The sequence below is a fragment of the Microtus oregoni genome, unplaced genomic scaffold, assembly GCF_018167655.1.
Source record: "Microtus oregoni isolate MIOR12 unplaced genomic scaffold, Mior012 000032F_ref0000030, whole genome shotgun sequence".
In the NCBI taxonomy this organism is placed as follows: Eukaryota; Metazoa; Chordata; class Mammalia; order Rodentia; family Cricetidae; genus Microtus; species Microtus oregoni.
Genome location: NW_024543091.1, coordinates 9,419,173 through 9,434,699, shown reverse-complemented (window position 1 = coordinate 9,434,699; position 15,527 = coordinate 9,419,173). Strand labels below are relative to the sequence as shown.

At 45.8% G+C, this 15,527-nt stretch overlaps 1 protein-coding gene across 3 annotated transcripts in view; it reads left to right on the top strand.

Annotated features, from left to right (window-relative positions):
- Positions 1-14,073, top strand: part of Elovl5 (ELOVL fatty acid elongase 5) — a 69,018-nt gene extending 54,945 nt beyond the window's left edge. For all 3 annotated transcript variants that reach the window (XM_041679800.1, XM_041679801.1, XM_041679802.1), the window contains exons 4-8: positions 4,905-4,982; positions 5,817-5,988; positions 9,176-9,300; positions 10,914-11,048; positions 12,180-14,073. In XM_041679800.1, coding sequence (XP_041535734.1) covers positions 4,905-4,982; positions 5,817-5,988; positions 9,176-9,300; positions 10,914-11,048; positions 12,180-12,323 — 654 coding nt within the window. In that variant the 3' untranslated portion in view covers positions 12,324-14,073. The remainder of the gene's footprint in view (positions 1-4,904; positions 4,983-5,816; positions 5,989-9,175; positions 9,301-10,913; positions 11,049-12,179) is intronic.
- The last annotated feature ends 1,454 nt before the right edge of the window (positions 14,074-15,527 follow it).

Here is a 15,527-nt window from a genome sequence, read left to right as displayed (position 1 = left end):
TTAACCTCTTCAGTATCTGTCCCCAATTGGAGGGCTTTCGTAGTACCCCCCATCAACATCTCATCCCACCCCAGCCCAGACTCACAGACACCTGTAATGAACAGGTTCCCTCTACTTTGTTCCCTTGCTCATTTTGCTTGTTTGTGCCACAGAAGCTGTCCTTGTATAGCAACACAGAAAAGCCACATTCCAGCACCACATTGTTACCCTATTTAATAATCAGATATAAATTACAGGTTACAAACGATTACTTTTTGAGTATGTCTTTTTCTCTAGCAGTTGTGTGTAGAACTGTATGTTGGTGAAAAGTGTGCTCAAATGATCTTTCCAACATCAGAACATTTAAAATATCATGTAAAAAAAAATTATTCCTGAGAAGACAGGTCTGGTTTAACACAACACCCAAGCTTATTCTTTATTTCCCCGCCAGTGCTGGGCTTCCATACATCTGGGTCTGAGGCAAGCCTGAGGCGCATGGAACCCCGTCTCAAAACAAAACGAAGTCTCCTCTGGCTGAGGTCATGCTTCTGAAGTTACGATTTAACCTATGTATTCTTTTTAAACTTTGAAACAAAAGTGTTGGTTGAATGTCCCAGATAAGCATCCCATATTAGCATTGCTGGGGTTGTAGGAGATGAGTGTCTTCCTCCAAGTGTCCTAAAGATTATGGAAGAACTCGAATACAAACTACAGCTCGGGGGTAGGGGGGGGGGGGGGGAAGCTTAACTTTCCTGGTTGGTGACATTGGTAGAATCGTGTAGCTGTGTATCCAAGCTGGGTGGCTTCTGTCTTGGACCAGGTGGCCAGGAGTTCGTACTGCCTTTTGTTTGAACTGTGCTTTGAAAATCGTGGTCTCGGTTGGAAAAGTGGAGGATGCAGTGTGTCAGGGCTCTGCAGCCTTCTGTCCTCTGTAATTGGGAGCCGTTAAGCACCTCCCTCGGCACCTCTGAGTTCTGCCTTGACTGGGGCGCTGATGTGGCCAGAGAGCAGTAGCTTTAGAAGTATATTCCAGCCGGGCGGTGGTGGCGCACGCCTTTAATCCCAGCACTTGGGAGGCAGAGACAGGTGGATCTCTGTGAGTTCAAGGCCAGCCTGGTCTACAGAGCTAGTTCCAGGATAGGCTCCAAAGCCACAGAGAAACCCTGTCTCGAAAAAACCAAAAAAAAAAAAAAAAAAAAAAGTTTAAAAAAAAAAAAAAGAAGTATATTCCAAACTGTCTTCTTGTTCTTTTAGTTCAGGCTTTCCTAAAATAGATAAACGTTATTGTGGGAAACAGGATTGGAGAAAGTTATTTTGTTTCCCAGAATACTTTGAAAAGGGTTTTTGCTCTCTGCCTTCTTAAGGAGGGTGTAGAGAAGTTGGCTCAACTGGAGAGACCAGTATTTGTAAGAAAGCTCTGCTAGGTGTGCCCAGCCTTTTGACATTGTGACAAGACTTTGCCATCTACAAAGTTCACACCATGAAATCATTAACACCCCCCCCCCCAGTACAAAACAACCTAATGTTGTCACTACATTTGTGGTTTTAGGTTGGGGTGCACAATTGTAGGTTGGACAATGCTGGCTTGCTGTCCAAAATTGGTGACATTTTGTTCCCTTACAACTGGAGTTCCTTGTTCGGAACACTCTACTTAGGGATTATAAGGGGCTAGTACGTCCTTCAATGAAGCTAAAGCTCTCCTGGGAGGATTGCACATAGAGGAGGGGGATCGCAGTCCAAACTCCTTCTCTTTCCTCACCCAGGAGGGAGGGAAGGAATGCCTTTGCCAGAGAGGAGGCCTGAGAACTGATTCTGCAGACTCCTCAGAGCTAACCCTCCCTCCTTTCTTCCTTCCTTTCTTTATTTCTTGATAGGGTCTCTTTTTGTAGACTTGGCTGGCCTATAACAGAGATCCTCCTGCCTCTGCCTCCCAAGTGCTGGGATTAAAGGTGTGCCATCACGTCCTGCCTTACAAGTCCTTGATTAAAGCCAGGCTTTGCAAAGCAAGACTGAAGTAGGTTGGCTGGAGAGTTTTAACCTAGGCAGAGGACACTGGCAGGGGCTCCTGTTTCCACCTTAGTTGTAGATTCTCAAGTTCCAGAAGCAGACAAAGCACACGTTTGGCTAGAGTCCTATCAGACTTACGTGGTACCTACCCAAAGGCTCTGCACCCGGCTTCCTCATGTAATGTTCTGTCTCCTTATTCCTGTCCCTTTTTACTGTATGAACTGTTTAAAAAAAAAAAAAGGACCTCCAGTATAAGAGGGCGGGGGCTGGCACTCAGGAGATGCCAGGCATACCCGCTTTGGGTTAGCCTGTTTGCTCTGTGCTAACGATTTGTCAAGTATGCCCAAATGGTCCTTATGCATAAACAGGGGAGTGCCTTCAGCTGTGTCCATGATCATAAGAAGGAAAAACACTTCTGAAGGGCGTGGGTGTGAAAGTTTCTTCACAGGCTTCCTCATGCTCTGGACCCGAGATTTCTGATTGAAAGCCACCTACCAATGTGCCTCCATTCATAATACCACCCTAAGTGACCTGCTGTGCTGTAGAGGAAATGGGTACCTTTGGATTCAGAATGGCTTCTGGTTGGTTATAAATCAGATTTCTGCTAAGGAGGGCTGGATATAGGTAAAGGTCTAATTTCCCCCAGCATCCTCCATGGAGAGACTAGTCAGGAACCCAGAGACAGGCCAAAAGACAGAGGGGCCTAGAACTGCCGAGGGAGGTCCCCATGTCATTTCTGAGTCTGTTTCCTCACTTAAAACGCTCACTTTTGCCAGGTGCAGAAGCACACACGTCCCAGCAAACAAATGTGTGAACCATCTTAATGGCTCTTAGGAATAGTCCTCAGGCTTTGTATCTTGAGTCTTTGAAGTTCTAAAAGGTCTGTGAATGACGGACTTAACTGTCCTTGAAAGATGAGGTGAGATCAAAAATACATCCACGCCTAGGATGCTACCTCATGGTGCCGGTCTAGAGAAAATAGTATTGGGTTGTGGTCTGCTATGAAGACTAGCATAGAAATTATTAAAAACTTGGACAGAAAACCTCTAGAGAGAATTTCGTCCACCCTCACTCGGGCAGTGAAAACCACAGTTCTCCCTGTCCGACCTTCCCAGCCCATAGCGCTCAGTCGCTGTGTGACGCTATTCAGAATCCTGTGCTGTTCTTTGACCTATAAACTCTGAATGTTTTCATGTGGAGAAGGTTACAAACGGAAAACAGCAGAAGGGAAGTTAAAAGAAACATCAGACATTAAACTCAGCACCCGTGCGAGCGTACCACGCTTGGCATTTATTTCTCACATCCAATTGGATGGAAATACGACCGTGTGTCTTCCTAGCCTTATCCAAGCGTGCTGCTCACTGTAGGCATCTGTATGTTCACCAGGCTGAGCAGTTGTCTCAAGGGCAATGGGCCTTGAGCCCCCTAGATCCTGGTTCTCAGTTACCCCATCCCTCCAGCACTCTCTCACTGAGATCAGTATCCCGAGACCACCAGCTTACAGTCTCAACCACACACTGAATTCTCTTGAGAACTTTACGAGAGGCCCCTTGAGGTTCTGTTTCATAGTCAGGGTGAGGCCAGGGATTAATAATTCTTTAAAAGCTCCCAGGGTGATCATGCTATGCAGCCTCATTGGCACCCACAGTTGTTCCAGATTTCATGTCGTGAGAATCACCTATTCAAATACTGGTAAAATCATAGCACTCAAGGTGGAGGCAGGAGGATCATTACTTCAACCTATGACCCCTCCTCTCTTCCTACACACATACCCCACATCGGGCTTTCTGTCCATACATTTCAGAGTCAGGAGATCTAGGATAGGGCCCAAGACTGTTAAAGGTTCCTGGGTGGCGTCAGTTCTGCTGCTGGGGGACAATACTTTGAAGCAACATCATTAGAGTCCGAAGAATTTGTGACCCCATGATCTAGGTTTTAAATTCTGAAGAGGTGGGGTAGTTCAAGAGTGCATTCCTCAAGGGTCCTGGATGCTGCTGGTGGCGCTGGACGGGGGTACACACTTAGCAGGTGACTGGGTCCTTGTGTGTCTCAAGCTTGCTTGAGATGAGACCTAAAGCATGCCGCCTCAGCACCTGGCATTCTGTGATCATCAGGAACACTCAAGGTTGTTCTAGACTGTAGAAGAAAGTAAACACACTTGGAGCTGTGGTTTTCATAGACAAATGGCATCCCATGGGTGTTAGGAACATAGCAGGTGGGCACCGTGGAAAGAGAGTAATTAAAATAAACTTCTTATCCCGACCACTAGAGCAGATCTTAAGGTCTCATCATAGGTCACTCGTCTCACTGGTGAGGAAACGGGTTCTATAAGGGAGCCAGTGAAAACTGCAGGACCAGCAGAAGCTTGCACCCCAGTTCTGGGGTCCTTCTGTGCTGCCACAGCTGTCTGCAGATGGCTAATCTGTGAGTACAGAGGATGACCCAGCAACAGAACAGAAAGTGGCAAGGAATAAGAAGAATGTACTACATTGCTCTTAGTGTTTAAAGTGTAGTTCCAGTCCAGTGGTCTTGGTACTGGCAATTTATGGACTTGTTTGAACTCCAAATTGCTGTGCCCCCATTCCCTGAATAGCCGGTGACTGGCACACTCCCATGAGAGTGCCCTCAGGTTTGGAGAGTCCAGGTTTAGGGAACGTGCATAAAGAGACAGGATGACATCTTGGACTGGCCTGTGCTGGCTGAGCCACCAGGTGGAGGGAGTTTGTGAAGGCAGCAGCCTGGGAGTGACTTCACGCTCCTCTTCAACCTTCCTGAGTGAATGAAGGGGAAGCAGCAAGGGTTAGAATGACTGTTTTACTTTGAGCAAACTCGCCAGTGTAGCCACAAGTAACTTTTCGCAAACTGATGAAGTTGAACAGGGCCCTGATACAGTAACGACTTGTTCTTCTCTGTTTTAGCTGGTGACAGGTGTGTGGGAAGGCAGATACAACTTCTTCTGTCAGGGAACACACTCCGCAGGAGAGGCAGACATGAAGGTACTGTTTAAGAGGTGGGGGTGGGTGGGTGTGTCTGGGTGTTTTTGGTTTTTCAATAAAGAACTTATACAAAAGATGAAGAAGACCATACCCTCTCCATCGTAATCGTTTCTGTTGACATTTTGAAGAGGAAAAGAAGGAAGTGCTGGATGTGTGGTATGAAGATTTGAACAGAAAAGGCATAAACAGAATGAAGAACTTAGGCCTCTCCCTCTCTGAAGAAGCTCTTGTGAGCAGTTGACGAGAGAAGATTGTATTTACTGGGTTTCAGACATACACAAAAGAGATCGTTCAGATTTAAAGTCACTCTTGTAAGTGACTTTATAATAACATAGAATAAGCCCTCTGGGTTGTGACAGTAACAATAAAATCCAGCTTCCACTCTGAGAACCGGAGTTTTCAGCTGACAGTCAAAGTTCAGCATGGCCTACATTACCTCTGGACATACCGGTTGGTGTTTTCGTTTGGATTTAGCTTCACTTTGAGATAGGGTCTTTTATATCTTCAAATTCTGCTTGGCTAAGATGATCCTGACCTCTCAATTCTCTGGCTTCTGCCTCCTAGTCCTGGGATTGCAGGTGTGCACTTTCCTGTTCTTGTTAAGAGTGTGCGAGAGTTCCAGAGCTCTTTGAAGGCATTCCCTGCTGCTGTTTTCAGGGTTCCCAGGATAGCATGTTCATCCATTAAAGGCGCCCAACAGTGGCTGGAGCCCAGGCTCTGGAAGGCATCAGGAACCAGTGGACTCGCTAGCTTTATTTTTGTGTACGACATGTCACAGGTGACATTCCAGAAAAGCGCTGGAGATTTTATAAACCATAAACCCTTTGCTTTTAGGTCATCCGTGTCCTGTGGTGGTACTACTTCTCCAAACTCATAGAATTCATGGACACCTTTTTCTTCATCCTCCGCAAGAACAACCACCAGATAACAGTCCTTCATGTCTACCACCACGCCACCATGTTCAACATCTGGTGGTTTGTGATGAACTGGGTTCCCTGTGGCCATTGTAAGTACTAGGGTGTTGGGGGACATGTGACAGAGGCAGACCAGAAGCTTAGATACTCAGGGAAGATGTTGTCTCTGTGAATTTCCAGATTAAGCGTTTGAATTTGTGTTCAGGCTTTTTTCTTTTTCTATTTATTATTATTATTGTTGTTGTTGTTGTTTACACTGTAAAGGGTTTCATTGTGACATTTTCAAATCATTATATTTTTTCTCATTTGTCCCTCCTCCCACTACCCTCTCATGTTCCTTTTAACCCTTTTTGGTCCCCTCCTTTCTACTTTCTTGTAACATATAGTAGACTTAGTAATCCTAAGCAGAAAGAGCAGTGTTAAAGATATCGCAAGGTCCAGTCCCAAATTATCCCACAGAGCCATAGTAACAAGAGCAGTTTGGTACTGGCACCAAAGGGGACATATAGACTAAAGCGTAGACTACAAGACCAGAAAACACACAGCTACCACATAAGCTTTGACAAAGGTGTCAGCAGAAACCGTCATTGTTTTTTGAAAAGACAAACCCCAAACCCCACAAATCATTCATTAGTAAATGGACCATTGAATTCAACACACAGTTCATTAAAGGAAACGCAAATGCCCGATAAATACTTTTTAAAAGCGCTCAGTGTCCTTTAGCTATCAGGAAAATGCAAATTGAAACTGCTTTGAGAGCCTGTCTTGCTCTGGTCAGAATAATTATCAAGAGAAGGAATCTAAAACTGCCCTACGATCCTGCTGTACTGCTCTTGGGTAACTAGCCAAGGACTCCGAGTCTGTGTACCACAGAGATACACACACATCCAGGGTTACTGCTGCTCTCTTCACCAGAGCCAACAAATGGAACCAGCCTGGGTGGCCAACACAGATGAAAATATATGGTGCACAGTGGAATTTTATACAGATAAAAATCATGGCATTTGTAGGAAAATAGAGGCGACTGGATGTAGCCGGGCTTTTTTTTAGACCGCCAGCTCCCAAATAGTATCACAGAGACTTGCTGTTAAATAGGAATGACTTGCCTTAGCTTAGACTTCTTCCCAACTAGCTCTTAAAAACTTAACCCATTTCTGTTCATCTGTGTTCTGCCACGTAGATCGTTGCCTCTGTTCATTATGGTGCATGGTGCGTCTCGCTCACTCAGTGTCTGCCTGGCAAGTCTCTGCCTTGCTGATTCCTTCCCAGAGTTCCTGTCTCTGCCTGGGGGTCCCGCCTAGCCTCTCCAACCTAGCTGCTTGCGATTCAAAGCTGTATTAGACCCCTCAGAAGGCGCCTTGGCAGAGACACATTTTCAGCATGTGGAAAAAGATTACCTCACATCAAAATGAAATGAAATACCGCATGTTGTATATCATACGTGAACCTAAATATAAAATTGTATCTGTATGTGTTCATATGTAGATCACAAAAGTAGAAAAAGGATCACGAGAGAGGAGGAAGAGAGCTTAAGGGAGGGGGAAGGGAACAGACGAGAACAAAGCACATTGACAGAAATGTATGAAGATTCCACGATGAAACCCGCTACTCTGTATGCTAATTTAAAATTGAAATAATAATTAAAAGACAAGCCTCTTCAATAGATGGTTCTGGAAAACCCAGAAATCCAAGAGTAAATCACTGAAACAGGACACACAGATCTCTTGCTCCACTCAAAAATCAATCCTAAATGGGTCAAAGGCTTTAAAGTAAGACCAGAAGTTCTGAACCTGTCTGAGGAAACCAGTGGCTTCAAGACACAGAAATGGGCAAGGACTTTGCAAAGAGGACCTGGGTTGCTTTCAATGAGTTTATGTAGCCGAAGGGCACAGAACCTTTTTCTTGCAGCCAGTGTCTTGATCTGTTCAAGTAAGAAGTCGGGGAATGGTGGGCAGATAAGTTAATTCAGCCGGTAAAGGTGTTTGCTGCCAGGCCTGATGGCCTGAGACCACCCATGTGGTGGAAGGAGAGAACCAACTCCCACAGCCTCCTTCTGTCTAGTGTAGAAGGCATGTGCCTGCTATGTGATGGAATCTGTCTCCTACAGTTGGTGTGCGTCAGTGAGCGAGACATTCGTGGCTCCACCACACGTCATGAAGCCCCCATACACTCTTACTGAGTGGGGCTAGCAGGGCGGTTTCCATAGCATCCACTCAAGCTTACTCGTTCTTTAAGGTTGGGTTTGGTGCTGTCAAGTGCATCTTCAGGTTTCGCTTAGGATTCCAGCAGATATCTCAGTCACGTGATTTTTTTTTTTTTTTTTTTATCCTGCCATGGAGGAATTTGAGAATCTTTGGATCTGGGCTCCTGGGTCACACCCTGCCCCCCAACATGGTTGCTGATGAACTCTGCCCACCGAGACTGACGGCTCCCTTTGGTTTATAATGAGAAAAGATTTCCTAAATGCAGTGCCTTTGGACTTGGGAGAGGAGTGAGACCTAGAAGGGAGGGTTGAGCTCACACACTCTTGAGCTAGTGTTTCTCCCTCATCACCTGCGGATAAGCATCCCGAAGTCTGCTAGGGACAGCTCTCCATTGATTACATTTGAAGAATATTTTACATTTCAAGGTATCTCAGGACAGCTAGCCCCACCTGGCCCGTTGAAAACTAGAGAGTATACACGACCTATGCAAGGCTATAGGACCAGTTTCTGTCATAGCCAGGAGAAACGCCTACTGATATAACCCCGTGTGTCTGAAAGGAGCAGGGAGCTTTGGTTCATTATTTACTGTTATGCTGAAAGTATTTAAAAAAATGATATTGTACTAAAAATTGGAAATTGTGATAAAATAGATCTTTCATCTTGAAGGAACTGGCTGTAGATTCTCTGTTAATAAAACCCTAACTGTAGTCCTGGGGAGTAATCATAACTTCAGAGTCTCCAGACCTCAGCAAAAGAATGGAAACAGCCTTCTTAGAACATTCTGTCCATTGCTTATCCTTGCCCGGTCTTGAGAATGGTACATCGTAGGCCTCTGGGAGGAGAAGTCTGCCTCCTGGTCTGCCAGCCACGCATGCAGGTGCCAGGTCTGGGGCACAAGTAGTCATGGGCCCTCCCAAGTGGAAAGTGACTTTTCATTACACGTCCGACTAGTTCGTATAGCTATGGTGTTTGTTGCCCTCTGTCGAGAGGAAGTTCTCTACCTCCAAAAGTGTCTTGGATTTCCCCCACCTCTTCCTTACAGACCTCTAATGCACCCTCCCCCTTGCTCTTGCAGCTTATTTCGGTGCGACACTCAACACCTTCATCCATGTCCTCATGTACTCGTATTATGGTTTGTCCTCTGTCCCTTCCATACGTCCCTACCTCTGGTGGAAAAAATACATCACTCAGGGGCAGCTGGTGAGTAACTTCGTCCCTGTGCCCAGAACTGGCTCCCTGCTGGACACAGTCCTCTTCCAGGCCATACTGTTGTTTAATTGAATCCAGTTGATGCAGTTCAGGTTGTCATAGGCAGGTTCGGGAATGCTCTTGTTTCTAGAGGACGGGGAGACTGCTCTGGACTAGGGATGCCTCGAGTCTTGAGCTCCCGCCTTCAGGTCAGTCTTAGTTTTTACTCGTGTGTGTATAAGCACACATAGTGTGCACACGTGTACCTGTGTATGCTCTCTCATTTCCAAAACGAAGATGAGAGCTGCTTATCTGTGTTGCCAAGAATTTCAGGGAGCCCTTCCAAGGTGCTGAGATCAGAGCCCTTGCAGCTTCCTAGACAGTGAGCCTATTGGCTGAGGTTCAAGGTGATGACTCTGGCCCCCTGGAGCAGGAGCACCCTGCATGGTGGGCCCTGGCAGAAGCAGGCCAGTAACGGTCTGGTCTATGATCCTTCACACCATTCTTTCTTAAGCTGTGGCCAGTTGTCGGTATATCACAGGTACACCGTCCTTCCCCTCATGAAAGCTTCCTGAGCTAATTAGTAATGCTACTGTGTCTCCACACGGGCGTGTTTTGTTCTGGATGTCAAGCACTCATGCTAAGTAAATGGTCTCTCCCTTTTGTAGGTGAACACATTGAGGCAGGAGGCTAAGGCTGGCTGCAGGGACAGGAACTGAGCCCTCCAGCCCAGGCTTGCCACATCCCTTTGTTCCAAATGAATCTAATTTAGATTCCCCCTGAATCAATCTTGATTTTTCAAAATTTAAAAATAACAATCCTGAGAAGCTTGAGCTCCTTCTGCGTTTGGTGTTTCATTATCACCTCTGCCAGCTGCTAGGAGGTCCTTGTTAATCTTTTTCTCACCTGTGAGAAAGGGTAATTGTTCTCTGGCCTCCTCTGGTAGCAGAGAAGGAAGGATGCAGAGATGGAGCTATGCCTAGTCACAGCACTGGCAGACAGAATGTGGAAGAACACCTTGGGCCTTGACGCCCTGCTGGGCTCTGTGTCGTCTGCGTAGCTCCGTTTTTTTCCTCCGGGGACTAGCCTGAAGAAATAGAGGGAAACAGAGCTGGTGGGATTTCTGAGATATCCCTGGGCTGGCCTCCTTCCTGTTGTTCCTCCTGGGGGTGCTTTAGTCGTCACGTGCCTTTAACACGTTTGCAGTGTGTCTCTGTGCAGGCCCACCTGTTTTTCAAGGTTGCCCATCAGAAGTCTGCTACAGAACTAGCATTGTGGCCAAGAAGAGTTTTCATGAAACTTTCACCACTTCAGAGTGAACACATCCGGAGTAGGAAGTGTGTCAGTCAGATCACGTGTGACACATGCAATCAGTGACCCTTAAAACACACTGCTCACTCCTCTCTCTGGTATCTCTTTGTGCTGAGTCACAGAATTTTGGAGAAAGGTGTTTTAATAGCTTTGAGGAGAGAGGGGAGACAGACGTACAGGGGTTAGGATCAAAGGTGTTATCGAAGGCCAGCAAATGCTGGCTCCAAAACTTGGCTGGGTGCTCTGATCCCAGTCCCCCGGCCGGAACCCCGTGTGTTCTTTGCTACTGCTCAGCACTGGCCTTGCTCCTCCAGGTCCAGTTTTTGCTGACAATCATTCAGACGAGCTGCGGACTCATCTGGCCGTGTAACTTCCCCATCGGGTGGTTGTATTTCCAGATCGGATACATGATCTCCCTGATCACGCTCTTCACAAACTTCTATATTCAGGTAAATCTCACCCTGAGCTGACCCCTGACCTTCAGCCTTTCTCTCAGTAGGGCTGTGTGAAGCCACCGCTGGGTGCTGGCCCTGTGCTCTGCAGGAACCTTTGTAGGGATGGAGGAACTGCCCACTTTGCTCTCGATACTGAGACTTGGGCATCTTGGGACTCAGGTGGGAAATGCCACGTTTAGCAGGGTGCTTTTTTTCCTGCCCTCTGGCCTAGTGCAGAGACATAAAGAGGTGATTTTTCAGTCATAAGTCTCAGCCCCACTGCCCTGCTTATTAGAGAGCTAAGTGACATTTCCATCAAAGTCCTCTGATGGAATTGAAACCTGCCATTTTGTCCCACTCTTCCTACATGCCCACTGCTCAAGTTCGGGGCTTGAGTTTGGTCACAGGATGTGGTAGAGGTGTGTGTTCACAGACTGTCTCTTGGGCGTCTGACCACCTGGCACATACTGATGATTCTCCTGCTTCTGTGGCCAGTGCCAAGTGGCTTCAGTCCCCACTGACCTGGGCAGGAGGTCAGGAGGAAGGCCAAAGGAAATGGGTCCTGAGGAGAGGCCAGTAGTGTGGAACAGCCTCGTGGAGGCTCAGCCACTGTTTCTCTTCTGTGCCTGTGACTTGGTGACTCCTGGTGTGCTGGGCCCTGACTATAGGACCTTTTTTTAGTTGTTTCTAGCAGCATAGTACTCAGTACTAGAGAGCTGAGGTAGGAGCTGGGGCAATAAGAAAAAAGAATTAATGGCAAGCAATGTCTTGTGTGTTAGAGGAGCTACTATCCAGTGGGAGAAGCCAATTTAGTCACAGCCCATTGCTCCACCATCTAGATCCTGTGAGGCGAAGCAGAATGGACATTAATTCTGTATTGTTATAAATGTTTATATATGAATGTTTTTATAAATGTATATATAAATGTATTCTATATAAATGTTTCTCTTGTGGCCTAGGAGTCAGAGAATTTATAAGCTAACCCTAAAAAAACAAAACACGGAAGTGTGATTGCAGTAGAAAATGGTTATTTGAGCATACAAATTACTTGATAAGATTTATCAGATAAGGAAAGCAGGCCTCGTTAGGTGCAGCCTGGTACAGTTCTCCTGGTTAGCCGGCACTCACCTGCCTTGTCCATTTCAGACTTACAGCAAGAAAGGGGCCTCTCGGGCGAAGGAGCACCTGAAGGGCCACCAGAATGGGTCCATGGCTGCCGTCAATGGACACAGCAACAGCTTCGCTTCCCTGGAAGGCAGCGCGAAGCAGAGGAAGCAGAGGAAGGATTGACACGGCAGAGCCGAACCCTGCAGACCACGGCGTGTGATTGTAAGCACAGTATGAGTTGTGCCATGACGCTCGTAACAGCTGCTGTCACTAGTCTGGCCTACTGTAGTGTGATTTACGTAGGACCTTTCTCATCAGTTCAAAGTCCCTAGAATATGTATACAGATTATACAAGTAGGCAAACAACCTCTCACATTTCTGGGCTCTCCTCGACCCCTGCGCTAGACTGTGGAAAGGGAGTGTTATTGTAGTATACGACACTGCTGTTGCCTTATTAGTTCTAACACGATAGGTGCTGAATTGTGGTTCACAATTTAAAACACTGTAACCCAAACTTTTTTTTTTTAAGTGTAGACCATGCATGTGATTGTGAATGTAAATTTGTACAATGTTGTTAACAGTAGAAAAACACACATGCCTTAAGACTTAAAAAAAAAAAAAGCAGGGCCCAAAGCTTAGTAGTTTAATTAGGGTATGTTTCAACTTTGTATTCATTTGTAATAGCTCTGTTTAGAAAAAAAAAAAATGCAAATCTGTGATTTCTGAAGCTAGAGTACGCTGTGTGACTCAAGTGTCCTGGAGATGCAGAATCTGACGGCACCTTCGGTTTTATAATGGTGGCTTTTCATCAACAGGCCCAAGCCTAGTGGGACAGTCAATTTAACTTTTTAACAGATCTTATTTTTTTATTTTGAGTGCCACTATTAGTGTGTTTAAAGAAGTGGGGAAAGGGTCCAAAGATGTCTTGAGACACTTACATATCTCTTGTTGGTTCCCCCCATCCCCCCTCCTGAGTCAGGGTGACTATAGGAGGGTGAGCAGGCCACTTTACACTTCTGAAGTGCTGAGTGTTTATATGCAGGAGACAGAAGTCCACTCTACTTCCCGCTGTTTGGAAAGAGGAGAAATGTCTTTCAGGAAGGGTGACCAGATAGATGTTCATTATGTGACGGTCACATGGACTGACGATGGGGAACTGGTTACCTGGGTCCAAATTTTGTATTGTTTTTCTGTAGTGCTATTTTGACATATACTTCCTTTTTAAATGTGCCTAATTCACCACGAGACCAGGAAGCACCTTAAGTATTTTGAGGTAAAATTAAAGACATAGCTAGAGCCTGAAGGAACGGGCATCTGGGGAGTGATTGCTTATTCAGTGTAAAGCTTGGCAGCGTCTGTAATTTTTTTTTTTCTGCTTAGCATCTAAAGATTGGTTTAAAGCGCTTGTTTAAAAGTAACAGACTGCTTATCTTAAAATCGTGTCTCGTGCACCTGAGGCGGTGGTCATACAGATGGGGACTCTTGGGTGTGTCATTTCTTTTGAAGTGTTGAAAGTTTAGCCTTTGAATATCTTCTGCATTGAAAAAAGAAATTCATGGAACCACTCACGACACATCTTAGCAGATGATCGACAATGTATAAACTAATTGTGGGTTTGATATTTATGTAAATATCAGTTTACCATGCTTTAATTTTGCACATTCATATTATAAAGAGCCAATTGGTCCTAATTAGTCTTGTGGGTTTTCTGTTTGGAAGGAGTTGCAGCATCTGTTTACATTTATCAAATTTAGAATGTGTATATTTGTGTGCGTCTTCATCCTAGGTACCAGTTTGCAGGTGTCTTTACGTATTTCAGTACAAAGACTATAACATTCAATAGTGTGCTGTCAAAGTGTGCATAGCTCATCTGGATATACCCACACTGTTAATAATGTCTAAACATTAATCATTAAAACATTTTTGATTACCAGTTCCGTGTTTTCATTGTTCCATGGGCAGCCCGTTCCGAAAGACGGGAGGTTGGTCGACTCTATCCCTGTATAGGAACTTAGGGAGTGGGTGTGAGTAACGCCGTGTGACAGTGGCTGTATTAGTCAGGGCTCTCCAGAGGGACAGAACTTACAGAAGGATGCATACATACATCTGTATTTTAGATTGATTAGACTGGCTTACAAGCTGAGGTCCATCTAGCCCAACAATGGCTGTCTACAAATGGAAGACCCAGAAGCCAGTAGTTGTTGAGCCCATGAAGCTGGATATCCCAGCTGCTCTTCAGTGTGTACTGGAACCCCAAAGCGGTAGGATCTAATGTCAGTGAAGAAATGGATTTGCTAACCAGAGTGAGAGCAAGCAGGCAAAGAGAAGAGAGCTGCCTTTTTCTGTGTCCTTTTTATAGGGTGCCAGCAAAAAGTGTGGCCCAGATTAAAAATGATCTTTCCACCCCAAAGATCCATATTAGAAGTAGGTCTTCCCACTTCAAATTATTTAATTCAAGTTTTTAAAAAAAGTTTAGATTTATTTTATGTGTATGTGTGTTTTGCCTATACACACACACACACACACACACACACACATATATGTAGCATGTGTCCAATCAAGTCACAAGTGTTGGCGCTTCTGGAACTAGAGTTGCAGATGGTTGTGAGACACCATGGGGTGCTGGGATTTAAACTCAGAACTTCTGCAAGAACAGCCAGTGCTCTTAACCACTGGGTCATCTCTCCAGTCCCCGAATGATTTAAGAAAGAAAATCCCTCACTGGTGTGTCCAGCCAGTTGGGTTTTAGTTAAGTCCAGATGTAGTCAAGTGGACAACCAAGGATTGCCATCCCACTTCCCACGAGGAAGGACCCCATGAGATAAAGCAGTGTCCCCCAACCCAGCTTCCCCTGCCCCCCCCCCCCACTAGAGATTCCAGCTCTGAACACACTCCTTGATCCTTTCTTCCTGGCCTCCCGTCCTCTCCCTTCATCTGGCTGGGTTACTTTTCTCATTGTAGACGGGACGTGAGCATTTTTATGTGAGGAGCAGGTTAGACACCATTTCAGTCCACATGGAAGCCACTTGACTGAGTCATTGTGGGGTACAGAACAGCCACAGCCATGTAAGCAAGTGGGTGTGGCTGTTGTAACGCTCCGTGTACAAAACAGAAGGCGTGTGCCATGGATTGCTGAGTTCTGCTGGAGAGTAATGTGCTTGCTCCATCATCCCTGCCCCTCCCAACCTACCCCAGGCTTTTATCTTTCATTCTTGTCTGCAGTGAGGTGGATGATCTAAATGCCTCATCTTTTTTCACAATGAGACTGGTGGCCCAAACACCCGGTTCTCCTGTTCCCTTCACACAATGGCCTGAAATGTAGGCTGGAGCTTTTATATAAATAATACTTTGAAATGTCACCTGAAGGCCACATTGGCATGTTAAAGG